Raw genomic sequence first — 20,198 nt, 5'->3', positions numbered from 1 at the left:
AAACATAGGGATTATCATTAGGAGGCTCACACAGAGGCATTCACGGGTATTGAGGAAGAACAAGGAAGGAAAGGATAAAATTTTACATTTTAATTAGAGATGATGAGTGGGAGCATGCTGGTAAATTAAAAGTGCTGTACTGCTTTCCATCTACAATTAGTTTCATGTTTTTCACACTTAGAACAGAATAAACATGTATCTTAACTAAACACACACATCTGCCCAATATTTCATATCACAATTTCAGATGTTCAATAGTAATATTAGAAAAAAATAATGTATTTCAATAACTTAATCATATCTTCCCAGTTGGAGGTGCTAGGAGCCAATAAACCAGGTCATTGTTCCTCTTTGACCAATCTGATGTCTTCATAAAATGCTTCAGGTGATGTAAGGAAAACCTTTTGTTTTACTGTTGGTTTTGCTCATTTGACAGACCTTAGAATTATTTCAACTAATATGTTACACCATAAAAAGTGTGCCTGATGTATTTTTACAAAGGACCCAACAATAAATGTTAATATTTCAAGTTAAAAGCATGCTGCATAGACACAAAGGGTGTTTGTAGTAGTGGCATTATCTTTGGTAACTAGTAGGCTACTGTGAAATTCTATCTAATTGTCCTGCATTTCAAATTGTAAAACGTTATTAACTATTAGGAGTAGGCAGGAGAAAAACAATCAATATTTATTTCAGAAAAGGGAAAGTATTAGACCATGTGTTATCATTTTCTGGGGTTTCTACGTCGACTCCTGAGCCATGTTGTGTCTGTGTAGCATTTTATCATATCTGTTTTTGATGTCAAACTGAGTTAAATCAGTAAGTTGACTGCAAGTAAAAATGTAGTCAAGCACAGTAGTCTACTTTAGTCACACTAACGTAATTTTCTCCCACCACTGAAAATCTATCGGTTTCTTCCTTTTGTCATAAAGTTTAGGATTTACGACACTTTCTGTGAGCATTTGAAGGCAACGTGGGACTCCACTACCACATCCGGGGCATTCAGCTGGTTCACCTGTCAGGACCTAGCCGCATGTGAGAACGTTCCGGCGGCTTCTCTGGGTTTAAAACAGCTTTGAGAGAAGAGATGGTAAGTGAACTCACGTCTCAGCGCGTCTACGTGTCCACTGCCAGGCGTAACAAATTGTTGCTACGTTCACAAGCTCACTCGTTCTGCTTGAATGGGTTACTATGAGAGCTAGTTTGCTAATGCTAGCCAGCAGCACTGACAGGTGGTGTAGTTTAGCTAAATTTAGCACGATAGCTCTGCCCTCACTTTGATTCTTTCAGCTTTCAGCGGTTGGTCGTGATGTGTTGCTGTTTGTGCCGCGGTGTGTGAAGCAAACTGGCTTTGATGTAGTGAAAACGGCTTCTTAAACAAAGTACAGTCGCAGCCGTGGACAAGGCTGCACTGCTGACAAACCGTCTGATCACTGCTGACACGTAACATCAGCTGTGTTTGCTGTGGCAGGCGCTGATGGGGATCCAGCTGGTGGTCAGCTTGCTGGCTGCCAGCACTATGCAGAGGATGGCTCCGCACTGTTCACTGGCACGCTGGCTCCTCTGCAACGGCAGGTACTGACCCTCTCACAGACAGGCTATGGATTTTATGAACCATATGAACCGTTTACATACAGTACACGCACCTGTTGTTTGTTCGTTCCAGTTTGTTCCGGTTCAAACACCCATCCGAGGGAGAGCTGTGCGCCCTGGCAGGAAAACAGATGCCCAAACAAAACAGGAGAGACAGGTGGATATTGGGGGAGGGTCTGACCCTGCAGGAAATACTGACAACATATTTAGGAAGAAATTGTCTTGAGAAAATGTCATTTCTTGATCATTGTAATCTCTGAAGAAAATCTACAGATCTATACTTTGTTACTTCAGGGGAAAAACTGGCTGCTCTGCACAAGCTTAGTATTGTCTCTTGAAACTTAATAAGACAAGCATGTTTGATGTGTGTAATTTCTAGGAGGCAGAATGGGGAGAGTAAGCCTCTCACGGTGCCCAAAGACATCGACCTTCACCTGGAGAAAGCTCCAGTCAATGTCATTGACGCTCTTGGTAAAACAAACACTGCTCTGTCTACATCACAGTATTGTTGTGCAATTACAAACATATGTCAAGGTCAACTGTTAACTCAGTTTAGCCACAATATGGACAATATTTACACTTTCTACAGTTCTTGCATATTGTACCTAAGTAGCACCTGGAGCACAAAATAATCTTTCTCCTAATGTTTTTTTTTTTTGTTTTGTTTTTTTGTTTATACTCCCAGTGCTACGTTTTTTCATGGAGTATCAGTGGCTTATAGATTTTGCGGTCTATGCACTGGGTGTCTTCCTGTTCACTGAGTGTTACTACAGTGTGGTGGATGCCAGCAAAGAAGTCAATATTGGAGCCATCTGGTGTGTTCTGACTGTTCTCTTTGGTCTGTATCCTTCACCTTTAAAGTCTCTTCATGTCACAACAGATGTTAACATCTGTATTGATTGAGCCTGCAAATTAGCATCATATTTTTAAGCTACAGCCTCAAACATTTGGTATTATCAAATGGCATAAAATAGCAAAGACAATGAACCATATAGTCACATTTGCAAAACTGTAATGCACTGTAGTGAGGACACATTCCTGGTCATGAAACATTAAATTCAAATATAAATGAACAGTATGGGTCGACATCAGCTGGGTGAGTAGTACATTTTCCTCCTGGTTATTTACATTTAACCCACAACCTTCAGAAAGACCCTTCACACTCTGATGAGTCACTACTTCCTCTCTGAAGAGGGTGGCGAGCGCTCGGTGTGCCTTGCCTTTGGTTTTCTGTCTCTGCTCGTGGCCATGCTTGTGCTCGTGGTCAGAGAGGATTATCTGGAGTTTGGCCTGGAGTCAGGCTTCTCCAGCCTCTTTGACAGTTTGGAAATCTTTGCCAAACAGCAGGGCTACTCCGACTGGTCGTAAGTGTCCGTCTTCATAAAAACACATCATGCAACGTCAATCCTCCATGTGGGACTATCTGTGGGCCAGTAACAGACTTTGCTTGCTAGATGCAGCCATGCTAAATCATTGATCTCAGTAACCATTGGTTTGTCTTGTTGTTTTGACATCAGAGTACCAGTGACCAAGCTGACAGTGAAGCTCGGTCTGGCGGCTTTTTGTGCTTATATCGGGGCTCTCCTGGCCTTTCCCGGACTGCGACTGGCTCAGACTCATCTTGACGCTGTACAGATGAATTCAGACCGCCCACTCATCCAGTAAGACCTGATGTGTTTACACTACAAAAGATAATATACTCTGTGCCTCATTAAAAATGATTTTAACATTGTGCCTAATGTTTCCTGTAGGATTCTGCTACACATGAGTTTCTTATCTCCAGTTATTATGTTGGTTTTGTGGGTGAAACCTATTGCAAGAGACTTCCTGGCTAATGCACCAATGGGAAAAACCTCTGTCACACTGTGAGTACACATATATATTTGCTGTTTCTACTACGAGTAATAACTTGGTCCCCCCTGATTCTCTCATAATTCCTCTCTTGCAGAGTGTCCAGTGCAGCATTTGACAGCATGCGTCTGTGGATCATAGTGGTGCTATGTGTGCTGCGCTTAGCCCTGACTCGTTACCACCTGCAGGCCTACCTCAACCTGGCTCAGAAGTGGGTGGAGCAGATGAAGAGGGAAGCAGGACGTATCGCTGCAATTGACATACAGAGGAAGGTCAGGCACTATTTATGTGTAATAAAGTGACTTCAGAAAATATTGAAACCCATTTTTTTATGAATTCAAAAAATGTTTGGTGGAGCTTTGACTAGAATCAGACTGTCATTCTGCTTCTTGTTTTTTTTAGGTCACACGTGTGTTTTGCTACCTGACTGTAGTCACTCTCCAGTATCTGGTTCCAATTTTGCTCATCCTCTTCTCCACACTGGCACTCAAGGCATTAGGTAAGTAAAGTATCACAACTAGCCCCCCCTCTTGTAGGTCTGAAACCTCTTTTACAGACAGGCTTTGCAATGTCCATGTCCTGTCCATGGCCTGTCCTGTCAGCTACACAACCAAAATAATGCTGTGTTTCACTTCCTGCTTTGTTACAAGCCCTAGATGGTTTGAAGACCACTTGTAGTTGCAGCCATGCTTTTTTTTTTTTTTTTTTTAAAACACCATGAAAGCTCCCTGCAGCTTACAGAGCATGAGCGAAAACAGCTGACACGCCCACTCTGCCCTGAGTGGAAGCAGAGCTCTGCACACATAAACACAGTGCTGTCACACAGCAACCTAACTGTATTTTGTATTTGCCAATATGTCAAAGTATTCCTGTAATGTCACACTCAGATATTTGCAGCAACCGTGTAGTCAAATATTAGGAACATCCAAAGTAAATGTCAAGTTTTAGTGTCCATGAACTTTAAAAAGCAAAGATTTCCTTCTACTGTCCTACTGTCTTACTTTTTTGTTAAGTTCCGTGCTAAAGCATAAATGAGTCATCTCTGCTGATTCTACAGGAGATTTTTCTTGGGGGCCTGGTTCTGAGGAGAACCCTGGGGTGACACCTGCATTAGTGATGCCCACAGCAGCTCCTGTGGTACCCAGCAGTATTGATGAAGATGAAGAGGGAGTGGATGACATGGAGGAGGACATCCAGGCCACAGTAGCGCACTTGTCAGCAACCTTCACGGCACTGCGGTCTGTCCTCACTCCACTTTTCTTCCGAGGATTCTTCGCTTTCCTCACCTGGTGGGTGGCTGCGTGTCAGGTCATCAGTTCTCTGTTTGGCATCTACTTCCACCAGTACCTTATGCACAACTAACTGACGAAAAACAGATGCTCCACCTGCAATGCAGCTCCAGCCCTCAGCTATTATTATGCTGTTGCAAATGACTGCAGAGAGGACATTTTACTAAAACACCCAACTACAGACAGAATGCGCTGTGTCTTTGGCTATAACATAAGTTTTGATCAAGGTAGATGGGTGTTGGAACTGTCTGTTGCAAGATTGGGTCCCTTGTTGCCCTTACAACTTTCTGTGGCTACTGGTATCAATAATACAAATGCAGCAAAAACTGAGAATCAAAAAGTATGTTCAGCTTAGTCTTGCTTTCTGTTGGGTTACCTGGCTTCACTCAACCTGACACTGGTAATGCTTGATAACCAGTAGTGTGACGCTGATTATCAGCTGCTCAGTTAACTCTGGGCTTACTTATCTAGCTACTAGGATGCTAATGCATCTCAGATGCAACATTAATAGAACCATGAGTGTTGTACTTGATGACTCAGTTTGCAGAACTTTCAGGATTAGACCTGGTGAAGTGCCTTGTTAAGTCATTATACACTGTTGTACAAAAATCAATTATTTTATCTGTCATAGTAAGCAGTGATTGTATTACTCCTGTAAAATCTTCACTTTTGCTGTTGATTTCCACCACTAATAACCGAAGTTACCATGATTATCTGCGGTGGTTAAAAGTGAGCCAACTTCATGATACCGGAATTACGGCCCAAAATACCCAGCTAACTCACTAATCTGATTTTGTGATGCAGGGCCCTGATCATTTTCCATCCACTTCATTTTTTCTGCTGTTTTTCAGCTGTATCTATGCCAGTGTTATCTACATTGTTCCTAATACCCCATTGTTAATAAATGCTGCATTTAAAAGATATTTAATGGTACCAGGGTGAGCTTTAGTGTTTTACCCAGTGCAGATACACATTTTTATTCTTGTAAGGGACTCTCTGTCCCCATTAAGGAACCGATTCAAGAGTGCTAAATGTTTTTTATCCTTTTCTGCTGTAATGGATTTGAAGATGTAGTAAAGCTGCTCCAGCCTATTGAATTTAACTCAATTGAGCATTAAAACTGTAGTAGTGACTGTGTATTAGCCAGGAACTGAAGAGTGGTTGCTTTTATCTTAAGAATTTCTTTCACAATTCCCAAGTGCCTGGGGAGCTCAGGGGTTTTGAGTAAGTTTTAAAATCTCCTTCCTCCCTCTTCATGCATATTTGGAATGAATAGAATCGGTTAATAGGTGAAATCAACACTCCAAACCCATTTCTGTTTTTCCTTTAATTTTTAAACACTACTCTGTGAGAATGTTTTTAGTTGCAGCATCTTCATCAGCTTCAGCTGTTCTTAGTTTTTCGCTTTTTATTGCTAGCCGGTCAGTTTTGCATCAGTGGTTTTTATTTATTATTTATGCTACAAATTATGATACAGATGCTGTAATTCTGTGCATTTTATATTGTGTTTGTGGCAACCTTTTTGTGTGTTTTGTTTTAGTTAGTGTATTTGAATTGAATGCTCTGAAATCATAATACTGTGAAGTTCATACAAACGAGATTTTCTGAATGCATGGTGTGCAAACTTTTGACTGTAGCCTGAACATTTTGTGCAGCCTAATAAAATCATTATTTTCATGTCATTTGGATGTTTCCTCTTATTTCTGCCTTCCCTTGGGGAGCTTGGGAGACATGGCCAATAAAACACTTCCTTTTAAAAATCACTGCTTCAATTGACAAAACACATTTTAAATGACAATGGCATGTCTCGCCACAGTGCTTGGTCCTGACCTCTGACCCCAACCTCCTGAGAAGATTATTCTTTAATCACTGATAATTACTATGAACCTGATGCCCTTTAAACATCAGACAAAAAATGTTTCTACTTTCTGACCTTGCCCATCTTTTCTGAAAGACATTATTTTATATAAACTATATCTAAATCCAGTGCGTCCAGTGCAGTGTGAAATCATTCAAACTAGATTTTTGGTCTTTGACTTTATTGCACCGTTTAGATTTACATGCCACGTGGCCTTTCACCAGAGCGACACTGGAGAGGCTCTTTTGTCTGAAAACTGACATGATTTATTGGTGATATCATTAGAAACAGAAAAGCTAAAAGAGGTTCTCCACTTTAGGGTGGGACTGCAACCTCGCTGTCTTTTTATGTTCACTGGAACATGCTTCATCAGAGGACATCAATAATCATAACGCTACTTAGAAGTGAAGAAATTTGGGAAGGTACTATTTAACAGTTCACATAAATCCTGGCTGTTGGAAATTTAGCAGTGGGATGTTTATATTACTGTTCTGTCTTTTTAAGGATCATAAAATATTTCTGCTTTTGTTTGATTACGTGATTGAGGAACAGAATTCGAGGTTTGACCACTGCACATTTTGTACATCGCATCCTCACCTTCCATGACCAATGCAGCTCTGTTTCTTTCTGACAGGTCTGTGAGAGTGTCTGGCCTAACAAACTGAAAGGTGACAGGGTCAACATATCGATATAATCACATTAATTATGTGCATCTGTGCTGGAGGCCCCGGGCCCCCTCAGTCTGCTCTGTGGACTGCAGCGGGCTAAGTCAGGCAGTGGTTGCTATGGGAACTAGTGTGTGTGTGTGTGTTTGTGTGTGCGTGTGTGTTTGCAGGACCCAGACATGGCCTACAGACTGGGCCCAGCCTTGTCTCAGGGGAGCAGACCAGACATGACCCCAGTGCGAGACTCTTTTCATTTAGGGAGGAGAACGACAAAGATGGACGGGGGCCCAACTCTGGTTTTAGTTGAAACAGAAAATAAGGAAAATGCTCTGTGAGGGGTAACATAGGAAAATGTTCAGGTATAGTTACTGTGAGACAACCAGCTGTGGAAATGAGCCTTTATGTGTTGAATATATTTTTTGAAGACACAACTATTCCAGGCTTTTAAGTGATTCATTCTTGTTCCTCTTGTTTGGTGGCTGCATGGTGAGCTGCCTGACAGGGACCAGACATGATAATGAGGGAGTGTGTGTGTGTTCAAAAGATGGAACACTGGTGGATAAGACTAAATGAATGGCTACATGAAAGCCTGATTGCAACAGAGCGGATGGCATTTTATCTGTCATCAGATTAAATATATATGAAAAAACAGTCAAGAGAATCACATTTTTCTCTCAAAGGAAAGATAATAAAGTAAATGTGGAAAAAAAATCAGGCCCAGGCAAAGGTACAAACCAATTTTTTTTTTATTTAAAAGGAATCACAACAAATAAAACTTTCTCTGTTGTTAGTGAAGCATTCAGCAAATATATAAAAACTCAATCCAAAACATCAGAATACTGATAACTTGGTTTTTCATGCTGACTTTAATCCAAATAACTGCACATAAAAAGGAAAAAAAGAGCTAATTCCACAGCAGCACTTGAACTTGATGCCCTCCACCGGCCGGCTCACTGAATCTCTGCGCAGCCTGTCGTGATGTATGTAAATGTCTTTAGTGTGAACCACTGAACCATTATCTGGTCACACAGATTTATTAGATAATTTATCACCGATAGTGAAAAGCTGCTCTGCTTTGCAACTTCTCATTCAAATTCAAATGTAAAAGACAATGACCCCTTGTGGACAATAAGTGAAAATTCATTCAAGTTTTGAGTGTTTTTTGTCATTTACTGCACAGAAGTTGAGGATGTAAAAGTGAACAACAAAAATACCCAGGAGTACATGGTACATTAATAGATATAATGACAACAAATATTCTTCAATAAATGTAATTTGTGGGGGTTTAATTAAATATCTTATGAATAATTACTAAATTATTACACAGTGTCTCATATAATCCAACATATAGGAAAATTGTCTACATACCTACTAACTGATGCCCTTCAAAATAAAGAAATTGATACTATTTTTATATTACTTATATTTGCTACAGACAAATAGATATGCGTATGGCTGTTATTTGATGACAATGCATAGAGCTAAATATTGAACACTTTGGTCTTTAGTTGAAGTAGATGCCCTTGGATTTTTTTAAAAGTAACAGCCACATCCCTGAGAACCACTGAATTCAAAGGATAGGTTCCCCTTTTATCCTGAAATGGCACTTACTTGTCCATATGTACAAATTTCAAGTTTTTGGTCACTCTCTGTGTGTCATTCCTGTTTAAGAATTTCAGTGTTTCTCTTGGTAAAAATGCATTTTGAAACTCAGCCAAAGATTGTCAAACACTTCAGTCCAAATAAGACACATGAAGTGGACATGATGCAAAGGTACTGTATTTTTATTACAGAGCTCCTTTTTTGCGTAGTCCACGCAAACACAAAGTGGGGATTTTATATTTAAAGATGAAAGTTACCCACTTAATTTAGGTACTGACACCTCATGTTGGCTGAATTGTCCCTATTTGTCACATTAGAATTGCATTATAAAACACATATTATCTAGGGCAGACTTCAAAAAGTGTGAGCCCATCCTTTCCATCTCAGTGTACGACACATTTCACTATAACAAAAAAGGCCAAGGTTGTAGTGGATGTGATATCTCACTGATTTTATGTGAGGAAACCATGCCATTTATTTTGAGCTAAAAGCAAAAACATCACAGCTTATATAACAACAGGGATGCCGTGGCTTATCGTGGATGCTGCAAGTCATTTTCTATGGCCTAGGTCAAACACTAAAGACCTTTTGAAAGACAAATATGTACATACACTCATTTTTAGAGAAATTCAGTTGGTCCCATTGTGCTGCTGTGGCTTAATACAACAAACATACAGAAAAAACAGGTTGTATTTCTGATTTACATTAGATTCACACAGAAAACTAAACCTAACCAAACGAAAAGCTAATGTCTGTGTGCATCTCATCTCAAACAAGTGATGCCGAGAAAAATTCTCCATCGCCCAGGAGAGACCAGCTCTGTGTGAGGAGACAAAGAGAGGCATTCCTCTCTGGGATGATGGGGACAAATTGACCCCATCTTGCTATCTTCTGTGTTATCTCTGTGTGTGTAGTTGTGTGTGTGTGTGTGTGTGTGTGTGTGTGAGCACTGGATTTGAGGGAAGACAGCTGATTGATTGGGAGAGTGCAGCAGCCAGCTATCTCTGCCAGCCGTCACTCATCTCTAACTGCCTGAGCGGCTGCCCTCCTTCCTCCGCTTGTTGCAGGTAGCCAGCTTTGGTAAACTCCTTTGTCTCATTGGCTGGATGGGTTTCTGGAGGGGTATGGCGAACTGAATCAGGGTTGCTCATTGGAGATTGCTGCCTGAGGTGGTGCAGAGGTGGGGAGGTGGGTGAGGGCATGTGCTCAGGAGAGCTACGCTCTGATTTGATGCTGAGGTTGAGTGAGTGCAGATGTGGAGAGGATGAGGAGCAAGATGGAGAGGAGAAGGAGCACCCTCCACTGGACATCCTGGAAATGACAAGAGGTAGGACAAAAGAAAATGTTTGAGTTTTAACATCATCAAATCTGCTTATATCCCAATTGTCTATGTATAATGTTATGTGAAACAAAACTAGTAGAGGCATCAAATTAAACCTGAAAAAACATTTCAAGGAGAATTTTACATAAAAATACAATCACTGCTCTTACCATACCCACATTATTTATTTTTTGTATTTAGTTTGTGTACATATTTTAATTGTGTATTTATTATTTATGTTTAATATATAATAGTCATCATTATCATTATTGATCTATTTCTTTTCTATTTTTTCTTTGTTTGTTTGATTTAATCTTATTTTCTTGTTCATTTTCTGATAAAAATATTTCAATAAATATTTTTTAATGTAATTTATTCCTTTAAATCATTTGTTAAGTTTATCATTAATTTTGATTTTCTTTTCAAAACATCTTCCAATTGTTGGCACCTTGTTGTTGTTGGCCTGGACATTTGATTGTCATTGCTTTCAGATAATAAATGTGATGTGTGTAAATACTGTTTTGTGCCTGAGGGAGATCTGATCTCATGAACACTGCACAGCAAAAGTGGATAAGAAAAATACTGTGGCAGCAAACAACAATGTGCAACCTTCTCATTGATGATTCCATATTTTATCCACAGAGAGTTACGATATTACACATTAATATGCTTACCCAGGGGTTATATGAGGCCCATGGGGCTCTGGAGGTGGTAGCGCCGGTTGCCAAGGGTTCATTGCTCCTCGTTGAAGACTTACAGAGTGATAAAAACCCGGTTGACTGTAATCTGGTACAAGGTAACAATATAAATCATAGTATTAAAAAGAGAATACAAATGATAAGCCAGTATCAGTGAATATAGATTTTCTTTGTTTAAAAGGAATAGTTCAGCATTTTGAAAAAAGAATTTAAAATTTTTAAATGAGGATATTAATATCACACTCATGTTTCTACATTACCATGAATCTAAAACTACAGCAAGTTAGCTTATCTTGGCTTATGTTGCATAAATTCTGGAAATAGGGAAGGAGCTAACCTGCTTAGCTCACCAATTGTGACATGATTTTTACATTTCAGACTCTAATCCTGTCCGTGTTTTCTCCCTAAATCCTCATTTTCAAGAGAGTAAATGATGCAGAGCAGACATACCAGAGGCTCCAGTGGAGGGAAGGCCATACCCTCTTAAACTGTGGCCCAGCAGTCCCGCCTTGTCCATGGCTACCATGGAGCTGCCATTGTGCAGGCCTTGGTACAAGAGACCCCTCTTATAAACAGAAACAGTGAAATAGTCAAACTGGAATCTCAAGGTCAGAGTGACATACAGACATCATCGTATCCATACTAAAAATAAACTATGAAGTGTGTACATGGAAGAGGTGTGAATGACTCATAAAAGCAATGCAACTGCTTGTACGAGTTTGCAGAACAATCTGCGTATATTGGTGCATCAATTCATCAGTTTGACGAAAGAGTTTTAGCTGCATTAGTACAGTATGTGTTAGATCCAGTAACACATATTTATGTTGATCACACTGGATAGTAACAGCTACTTACAGCAGAGCTGTGGTTAGCACGTGTTGCACCCAAGGCCTGATTAGTAACATCTCCATGCTGTCTGTGAAGACTCTCACTGCCCAGGTTCTCACTGCCCAGGTTGAGAGGAGTGGGGCTTTTCATATCCAGAGCTCGATTCAGGTTGGCGTGGGAGAACATGGAGTAGCCAATACCTAAGGTGCACAGTAAAAGAAAGGAGCAGGAAGTGAAAAGAGATGTGAGATTGTTTCACTCACAGAAGAATCATCTATTTTTCTATAACACGTTCTTCACCTCCCTCTGTTTGTACTTTGCAAGTGTGATAAAAATGAACTTCTTCTTTTGGTTTGGTTTCAAATTAGTGTCTGATCTTTATATCCTGACATAAACCAAGTTAAAGAGCTAATGATAAGTCATAAATCTGCCTAAATTCATAGGAAAACAGTAATCAAATTTTATAAAAATGTTAAGTAGTGTCTAATGACATCATAGCATGTCCAAATAGAAAAGAATAAGAGAGCAAGCAGGTGTTATTCATTCTATACAGAAACCACAGAACTGGTTACAGCCGCTGTTACACTGATGGAGGGCCAGTTTCACAAAACAGCCTAGCGCACGCACGCACGCACGCACGCACACACACACACGCACACACACACACTTCCTGTGTGCTCATAGCCAGCTGCACAGCAGGTCGAGAGTACAGCATTTTACAGCAAGCATTTAGTATAAGGCCAGAAGAGTGGTGAATGGATTTTCATGCTAAATGCTGTGCATCTATTTAAAGGCAGAAGAATGTTCATCGCTCAGTATATCAAACATATGGTAACACATGGTAATGATCTGTGAAGCATTAGCAATTCGTAAATGGACTGTTACGAATTGCTAATGTCTTCAGTGCCATTTAATTAAAAAGCTCTTTTCCGTTTAGTGGATAGTTTTAATTAATGCCAGTGATCTTTTACTATTAATATTTGTTTATACTATATACACTTCATTGTGTGTCTGCAGCTTAATATCAAGGTACACTAAACAAACTGTATTAAACTACTTTTTGTCATAAAAAGCGTTCTCTGCACAAACACACTCATAATGATGTATACCACAGTCTGTGGTATGTGCCTCACTTTATGTAGTAAGTACAGAGTTTGAATGTCTCTCTTGTTAACATGGTGTTGCACAAATAGTCAGAGTGGCAAATTCCTATGTATTCAGTATTCATTCGGCTTTGTACATTAAATAATGTTGGTATAATGCTCTGCTCACCTGAGTGTGGAGACATGAATGCACTGTGAGTGTGTGGTGCAGCAGGGCTGGCAGAGCTGGGTCTGGTACTAAGAGATTTAAAACCTGGGGGTTTGTGGGAGGCCATGCTGGATCCCGATGAGTTGGGGAAGCCGTTTTCACAGCCCGCAGACACCAAGAACTGAGCTTCTGGTGAGAGTAGTGATGGAGCCTGAAATGTAAAATATATGTCAGATGATGGCATGAGAATTTTTTAAAATATCGGAAGTGTGTCTTCTGTGTGATAGCACTGATTCTTTTAATATTTCAGATCAGGTCAGCTCAGCATGTGTGTATGTGTGTGCTGTGTGCTCATGTAAATGTGAGTGTGCAAGAGCAGAAGTGTGTGTGGACTGACGTAGAAACGCTGGCGAGCCACAGAGAGATCCATGCCCTCGCTGAGAGGATATTTGTCTGAGGCCACCTGCATGCTCTCCTCACTATCGAGCTCTGAGCTGTCGAGACCGAGGCCTTTCCTACGCAGAGTCTGATGCAGAAGAGAAAGTGCACATGGAAAATTACCCACAGTGACTGCATGAAGATTTCGAAAAGGAAGAGTGATGTGTGGGTTTCATTTCAAAATGCATATATCTGTTTTGGTATTTATTGATTTTTTATATTTTTTCATTTTTAATATTTTTTCAAACTACAATACACGTACAATTCATGCTTTGAGCTCTCGTTTTGGACGGTACCTCCAGTATGTCTGTGTTGGTGCGACTCTCGTGTGGTTCGCTGTACTCTGTGTATTTCAGCAACACTTTGTCCATGTCTGTGCTGGCGTACTGGAACAGACGGTTGGTGCTGTTGAAGATGATGAGGGCGATCTCACAGTCACACAGCACACTCAGCTCATATGCCTTCTTCATCAGACCAAACTTACGCTTGGTAAAGGTCACCTACAGCATTAAATAGGAGAGAGGTTTATATCATCTTACCAATAAATTCCGACAAAACATTTCAATTAATCTTTGTTAATCCTGTTCTTTTATTCTCAGACCCTCAGATAAGGAAAAGCTCCAGTAATAATAAAAAAAAAATAAAAAAATCACATGACCAAAAATGATTCAGTCCAAAATATCAGGTTTGATTTTTTAAAAATGCATTTGCCTACACTCCAAATACAGTTCAAACAACTTTCATGCTATTTCATGGTAATATCATGTTACAGCACTTTATCAGACAAAATTACACATCCATCAACTTAATAAAAACTTCTTCTACCGTACTGTTAAAAATATCTTCTTTTTAGGCTTGAATCATGTTTCTTTCTGGTCATGCTGTTAGCTGTCTGCTTTGTGTGTGTACCATTAGTGCACTTTTGTCTCGATTTTACCGGTGTCTGGATTTTGACTATGGTACCTGTGTAAAACGATGTTTACTTTCTATTGTATGTTGTGTTCATTTGCACAAACATATGCTGCTGTCTGTGCAGTTGAAGAAATACTCTTGACAGACAGAGCGTATTGCCACTCTGTCACTATTCCTGAACCCTAAGGAATGTAATAGCGAAAAGTGGCCCATCACAGATTCCAAGAGCCTACGATGTTCATCTTATTGTTTCCCAAATATATATATAACATATATACAAAACATACAAACTCTGTAAATCTTCATAAAAAAAATCACAATTAATAATTGATTATAAAAGTAGTTGCTGAGTGTTTTGATGTTGCTCAGTAATTTAATGAGCTAAAAGGCCACAAATAAAAGGCTCCTTGTTTTAGTTCTAATATAAAGGAAACATTGCATGTACTGTAGACACACCTGCCTATTCCTCTGGTCTAGAATACGAGAAATTTGTATTTTCTTTCTTCCCATTTTTTTTCAATTGCCCAACACGATGACACCTGTAAGAGAAAACATAATAATGTTATAGCAGCAGAATATAATATGTTTACATAATTGGTGCTCATACTGAAAAACAACAAGAAAATAAATGTCATATTAAACACTCATATTTACAGCTTTTTAATTAAAAGTTGGGTGAAAATAGCTTCTTGAAGTTTAAAGTCATATTTGTACAAAGCGTTCACTACATTTATGGTTACCGGCATCATATATACATGTTCAATTGTAAATTTGTAAATGTAATCTTATATAATATGGTTAATTTCTTCATGTTCATATACAGTAATTCTGATGGGAAAATGTCATTCGTTAGGTGATTTAAGTCCCGTCCCTGTTGGTAAGGGCAGGGTGTATATTTTTACCACCATGAGGCGATGCAGTCTAAAGTTAGAGAGGCTCTTGCCGAGCCAGCAGTCCACACAGTCTGACACCACAGTCTGGGTTACCCCGGGGCCAACAGCACAGTGCCTGACTGCACCACACAGCCCCGAGAGACAGGTTTAAAAATACAGTCGATGGCTACTTTTAAAGGTTCAGCAGGCAATCGCTGAAACCAAACAGCAGAAGGAAAACGGTGTGTTTTTGAAAGATGGCTGACACTAAAAGCCACCCACTCCTCTCTCATGAACAGCTTGGGCAGAAAAAAAGCAGAATTTGGAGAGGTAGAAAGCAAAGACGTGGATTGATTGCGGTTGGCTTGGGAATGTCCATTTCTAAAACTCACACCCACAGTTTGTCTGTTTTTTTCATTGTAGAAAACCCCCCACTGCTGTTCCTGCCTCTGCAGGACCATGGTGAGAGCCACCATAGAGGAATGAGAAATCAGAGAATTATCGCTCTTCACTCTTCAACACTAAATCTAATGTATGTACAAACTTACATATGGGTTAACTCCATTTTGCACTTGCTATCACTCAAACAAATACATCAAGTGGTGGTCTGACGTCGCTGACCTGACCATACAGCACTTGTCCAATGCCCAGAGGCATTTTGCTGGTTTTCCCCCGTAATACTGGACATTTATTGGACTTCTCTATATTTAGTCCCCTGTCCTCTTGATGGTGCGGATGGGGCGGATATGGCGCCCATGTTCCCACGACCCCTAAAGTGCCCGCTGTCTCTCAATGTAAGCTTGGCACACAGTCATCTTGGTGCATTTCTGATGGAATCCACCTCTTTGCCCTTATTATTACCTTATAAAGTACTGTCCCCTGTGCTGAATATGCTACAGAGACAAGACACACCTCAACACTGACAGCTGCAGATAGAGTCATGATTGTTTCTACAACAAGACAGAGCACACTGCAGACAAATAGCTCTTGCTTTAAAGTAAAGAACCACAAAAACCAGCACTTGTCTGTCTAACTAACAGCACAGTTACCACAAAGAACTGAACTTATAGCGAGTCAAGCTATTCTGTTTTTTGGACCAGAAGTGAGACAATTTCACCTCATAACAAGGCTTGTTGATGATGAGAAGAGGGGGAAGTGGGACACATGTTTTAAAAAGGGCAGAAAGATCTTTATCTCAGAAAGTTCCCCTCCTCTCAAATATAACTATAACAATAACTACCACTGCCCACTACAGCCGTGTGAAAACACGACAGCCTGAATAAATAGTTAACACCTCCAGCCAAATGGTGTGGCGTAGAGAACTCCATGTGGTTTATCGAAGACCAGAAGGCCTCAAATGTCAGCTAATTCTGGAGGCTTTCCTGTAGAGCAACTGCCAAGGTTTGCGAATGCACGACAACCAGCCAGGTAGCGGATACCTACTGCCTCTCATCTCTAGGGTCATCTCCTGAACCTACGTCATGTTCAGGAAAATATACGTCTTTTTTAAAAGAAAACATACGTCTTTTTTTAAATTCTTAATCTCTCCGGTCTCTGAAGTCCTATGACAAGATATGAATGCAAAAAAGAATCACTGTGTATCCTATAACAGTGCAATAATTGCACGCACGCTCGCCCGCCCCTGGGTCTTATAGCTTCTATGGGGAAAGACAGCACCTTTGTCACCCTCCCAGAGGCGAGACAATGGAAAAAACTGAGCACAGCCACACCAGTAGCCCTGCTCTCTGACATACCACGGGGGGGTTCTGTCTGATCACTGGGGAACTCAATGGGACAACAATGCTTCCACCCCCCCAAAAAAAACAAAACAAACAACTTTCATAGCTTGGTCAGTCGTTGCAATGATATTTTCCTGCTGCAGTGAACGGCTGCATGCATCAATGGGGAGGGGAAGAAAGTAGGGCATTAGTAGAGTATTGGGGGTTCTGCTTCAATGGTTTTCTTTCCATGAGTCATTCAGAGCATGATGACTTGTAGAGGTTTCACGTGTAAGTATATTAGCCAAAGACACTCATGTCTAATTTTATCATGACTCAGTATCTTCGCAGACTAACTAATCAAATTTTCTCCATCACAAAGGTCCATTTACAGTGTTGGTTGTTAGATGTGACTAAACATAATGGCCAAACTAGTCAAGGCTTGACGTACATGTTATCAAGTTCCACTTGATAACACCTGCACACTACTGTCTTCTTGCTGCTGTGAAATGATATGTTTCACACTTTTTTATTCCGTTGTATACCAATTATACAATATAAACAGCTGCTGTATTGAAATCACGCAGTTGTGAATATCTGTTTTCACTGTCTCAGTCAGTTTAGTCACACCATATTTGGGTTAAAAGGGTAAAATGTCAAACCAGGCCACAAACAGAAAAAAATACTGAAATCCTCCCAAAACAACAAAAAAAAAAGGGTCTTGGCTAAAAACTCTAACTTTTAAAGGTCAATCATACAATCCTTTCCATTCATATCAAAACTGAAATTTTAAGAGGAAGCCATTAGACTGTTTCTTTCACAATCAAATATGTCACACTTTGCAGCAAGGTTTGCAGGTTTGCAGCATCTCTACCTAAAGAATGTCATTTTTTTAATAAACGATAAGAAGGAGGTTAAAGCACATGTCTCCACATGTGGCACAGCGATCAGGGCCAGACCACTCATGTGCTCACTGGGCCTTTGCAGAGTGCTGGTGAGGAAATAGTCAATTCTAACAAGGGATAATTCAAATGACTTGAGGTTGATTTGATGATGTTAGTAACAATAGCACACACAGACAGGAGCTTTCATACCTAGTCAGAAAAGTTGTTCAAGAGAAGCTGAAGTCTAAGAAACTATGACAGGACAACTTACAGAGGGAAACTTACTTATATGAGTCGTCCAGCCTGCTTCTGTCTGTCTGTCTATCTGTCTGTCTGTCTGTCTATCTATCTATTTATCTGTCTGTCTGTCTGTCTGTCTGTCTGTCTGTCTGTCTGTCTGCCTGCCTGCCTAAGGGTGTACCTAGAGGGTGAATTGTGCTATTATTTAATGTACCAAGTATCAGACTGAGCTGAAATGCGTGTAGAAGTCGAATCAGACTGTGCCAAACGCGTTCAAGAGTAATGGGGTGTGTCAACATCCAAAGGACGCGAGTTCATTTTGCACAGCGAGTTATTCGGCGCTAAAAATACAATCTGTAAAAATACGTAGCTGAAAAATGTTTGTGGCTAATTGAGGCCAATAAAGAGGCTGGGCAGTTTAAGAATAAGCCCTTTGTCCCCGAGTTGTCAAACACCCCCGTGTGTGTAATAGAGGCTCATCTACAGGCTGCTTTCAATAGAGAAACAGGTGCTCTGCTGATAGCTGTCTCGTGACCACCGCAGGAAGCTTCAGGACGCGTTGCTAATTTGCCTTAAAAACCGAGGTATTAAAAAAAAAACTAAACCCACAAGCTTAAAAAAACAAGAACAGAGCAACTGATCTCACCTGTTCCTCGAAATCCTCGTCTCTGTTTACTTCTGAGCTGCGACCACTTGATCAAGATCAAAACGACAGTTTAAAAAAGAAAAAAACACTGATGTCTTATTGAGGAAGAGTCTGTGCTCTTGTGTTTATGTTGAGATATTCACCTGATGAAGTAGCAGCGGATGGTTCAGGAGCGCTGCTTTCCAACAGCTGGCTGCCGCAGCCCGCCTCTCCGTGTCACCACACGCCGCCTCCTCGGTCGTGTCATTGGACACACTCCTCCGCCTCCCATCCGCCTTCAGACGCTCCAGTCAGTCACTGACGGCTGTAAGAAAGTTCACACTACACAAACTGCGTGTAGTCTGTGCCTAGGGCTGCTAAAAAGACCCATAATAACTGGTCACGAGGAGAGTTTTTTAAAAGTAGTTCTCTTTCTGTAAATGCTGTCAACTGGGAGACGCGACACTGTTGAGTTTACTCATGTATCTTTTTTTCTGTAGAAAGGAATGGAATAAAACAATCTCGAGACTATTGCGTTACATTAAACAAAAGTCTACATCTACAAACAGGATACAGGATAGACTGCAAAGGTTTTAGGGTTAAAATAATACAACCAAACCTTTATTTATTTTAACAGAGACCACCTGAAGCTCTGTCACAGACCCTTGGCAGGTTTTTAGAACCGTTTCAAAACCACAAGATATCTATAGCATCATCTTCAGAGCACTAACATTTCCTAAATACATGTGTTTATTTATTTATTAATAAATGTCTTCAGACTGGTGGCATAGCTTCATTGGTGCTATACTCCTGAGAAGGCTATATGTGATTTTGCCTTTTAGGTCCAAAGAAGAAAAACTGTGCATATATGTATTGTTTGAATCTATGCAGTAAGAAAAGAAGTAGATGCTGGAGAAAATGCCAAATCCACCTGGGTGTTTGTAGGGACCCTGACCTCTCCTACCACTACTGTGTATATCACCTACCTTCAGTTACAGGAGTGCAGCATGATTTATGCTATTGTGCACTAATTATAGACTTTTTTATTATCTCAAACCACCATATAAATTCAAGCTGCTCTGAAGTGCTGATGTCTGTATGTCTGAAATTAGCAGAATGGCAGAGATGCTGTAAATTGTAACACAGTTTGTTGCAGCAGAATTTAAATTTTTCGAAATAGTCCTTCTGAAAGGACACCTCTCAGCAACTTCATTCTCTGTGCACATCATGGGCTTTAAAATAAAAGGCAAACTACTTGGGCCATAAAAAGGAGTAAAAAACAGTGTTGTTGATGTGACTGTGCAGTTAAATTGCCAGAAGGACCTCCAAGCTCCATTATGGTAGAAATTCATTCTGCTGAAGTGTCCTTTAGCAATAGATGTGCTATATATCTGTTTATTCTGTGCCTCAGTAGTACATGTTCAGTATCAATCCTGCTGTTGTTTTGAGTAGACCACACAAAATTCATCCCATTTTATATCAGTGTGTGAACTGAAACTATAATTGTATTTTTATACAGGCATATGTGGGTTGGTCAAAATTGCAAGGATATT

General features: G+C 40.2%; 2 protein-coding genes across 4 annotated transcripts; one reads left to right on the top strand and one right to left on the bottom strand.

The window, feature by feature from the left end:
• The first annotated feature begins 972 nt into the window (after nucleotides 1-972).
• tmem161a (transmembrane protein 161A) lies at nucleotides 973-6,415 on the top strand. The gene is made up of 11 exons (XM_026305359.1): nucleotides 973-1,090; nucleotides 1,472-1,575; nucleotides 1,667-1,750; nucleotides 1,973-2,064; nucleotides 2,279-2,435; nucleotides 2,742-2,957; nucleotides 3,111-3,254; nucleotides 3,345-3,458; nucleotides 3,542-3,716; nucleotides 3,847-3,943; nucleotides 4,502-6,415. The coding sequence occupies exons 1-11, from the start codon at nucleotides 1,088-1,090 to the stop codon at nucleotides 4,804-4,806; spliced, it is 1,491 nt and encodes a 496-aa protein (XP_026161144.1). The 5' UTR covers nucleotides 973-1,087; the 3' UTR covers nucleotides 4,807-6,415.
• A 1,569-nt stretch (nucleotides 6,416-7,984) lies between these two features.
• On the bottom strand, nucleotides 7,985-18,999 carry mef2b (myocyte enhancer factor 2b). 3 transcript variants are annotated; one of them, XM_026304832.1, is made up of 10 exons: nucleotides 18,810-18,998; nucleotides 18,667-18,712; nucleotides 14,763-14,845; nucleotides 13,691-13,894; nucleotides 13,354-13,482; nucleotides 12,978-13,167; nucleotides 11,733-11,905; nucleotides 11,328-11,442; nucleotides 10,854-10,965; nucleotides 7,985-10,169 (listed from the first exon to the last, which is right to left on the bottom strand). In XM_026304832.1, exons 3-10 carry the CDS (start codon nucleotides 14,814-14,816, stop codon nucleotides 9,857-9,859), a joined length of 1,290 nt encoding a protein of 429 aa, XP_026160617.1. In that variant the 5' UTR covers nucleotides 14,817-14,845; nucleotides 18,667-18,712; nucleotides 18,810-18,998; the 3' UTR covers nucleotides 7,985-9,856. The 3 variants fall into 3 exon arrangements, with proteins under 3 accessions (XP_026160617.1, XP_026160618.1, XP_026160616.1); XM_026304833.2 differs by lacking the exon at nucleotides 18,667-18,712 and having other exon boundaries at nucleotides 18,810-18,999; XM_026304831.2 differs by having other exon boundaries at nucleotides 18,667-18,998.
• Nucleotides 19,000-20,198: the final 1,199 nt, after the last annotated feature.

This window comes from Mastacembelus armatus, chromosome 4, assembly GCF_900324485.2.
Source record: "Mastacembelus armatus chromosome 4, fMasArm1.2, whole genome shotgun sequence".
NCBI lineage: Eukaryota > Metazoa > Chordata > Actinopteri > Synbranchiformes > Mastacembelidae > Mastacembelus > Mastacembelus armatus.
The sequence above is the reverse complement of the archived record's forward strand: the minus strand, read 5'-3'. Positions and strand labels throughout refer to the sequence as shown.

What these genes read in the sequence shown, in the direction of transcription:
- mef2b (XM_026304833.2), bottom strand. Translation starts at nt 14,816, where the DNA reads ATGGGAAGAAAGAAAATACAAATTTCTCGTATTCTAGACCAGAGGAAT. An exon ending in TGGCTCGCCAGCGTTTCTAC is followed by an intron (nt 13,168 to 13,353) that starts GTCAGTCCACAC and finishes TTTACATTTCAG; the next exon opens with GCTCCATCACTACTCTCACC. An exon ending in GGGCCTCATATAACCCCTGG is followed by an intron (nt 10,170 to 10,853) that starts GTAAGCATATTA and finishes TGTCATTTCCAG; the next exon opens with GATGTCCAGTGGAGGGTGCT.
- tmem161a (XM_026305359.1), top strand. An exon ending in CAATGTCATTGACGCTCTTG is followed by an intron (nt 2,065 to 2,278) that starts GTAAAACAAACA and finishes TTATACTCCCAG; the next exon opens with TGCTACGTTTTTTCATGGAG. An exon ending in CAGGGCTACTCCGACTGGTC is followed by an intron (nt 2,958 to 3,110) that starts GTAAGTGTCCGT and finishes TTTTGACATCAG; the next exon opens with AGTACCAGTGACCAAGCTGA.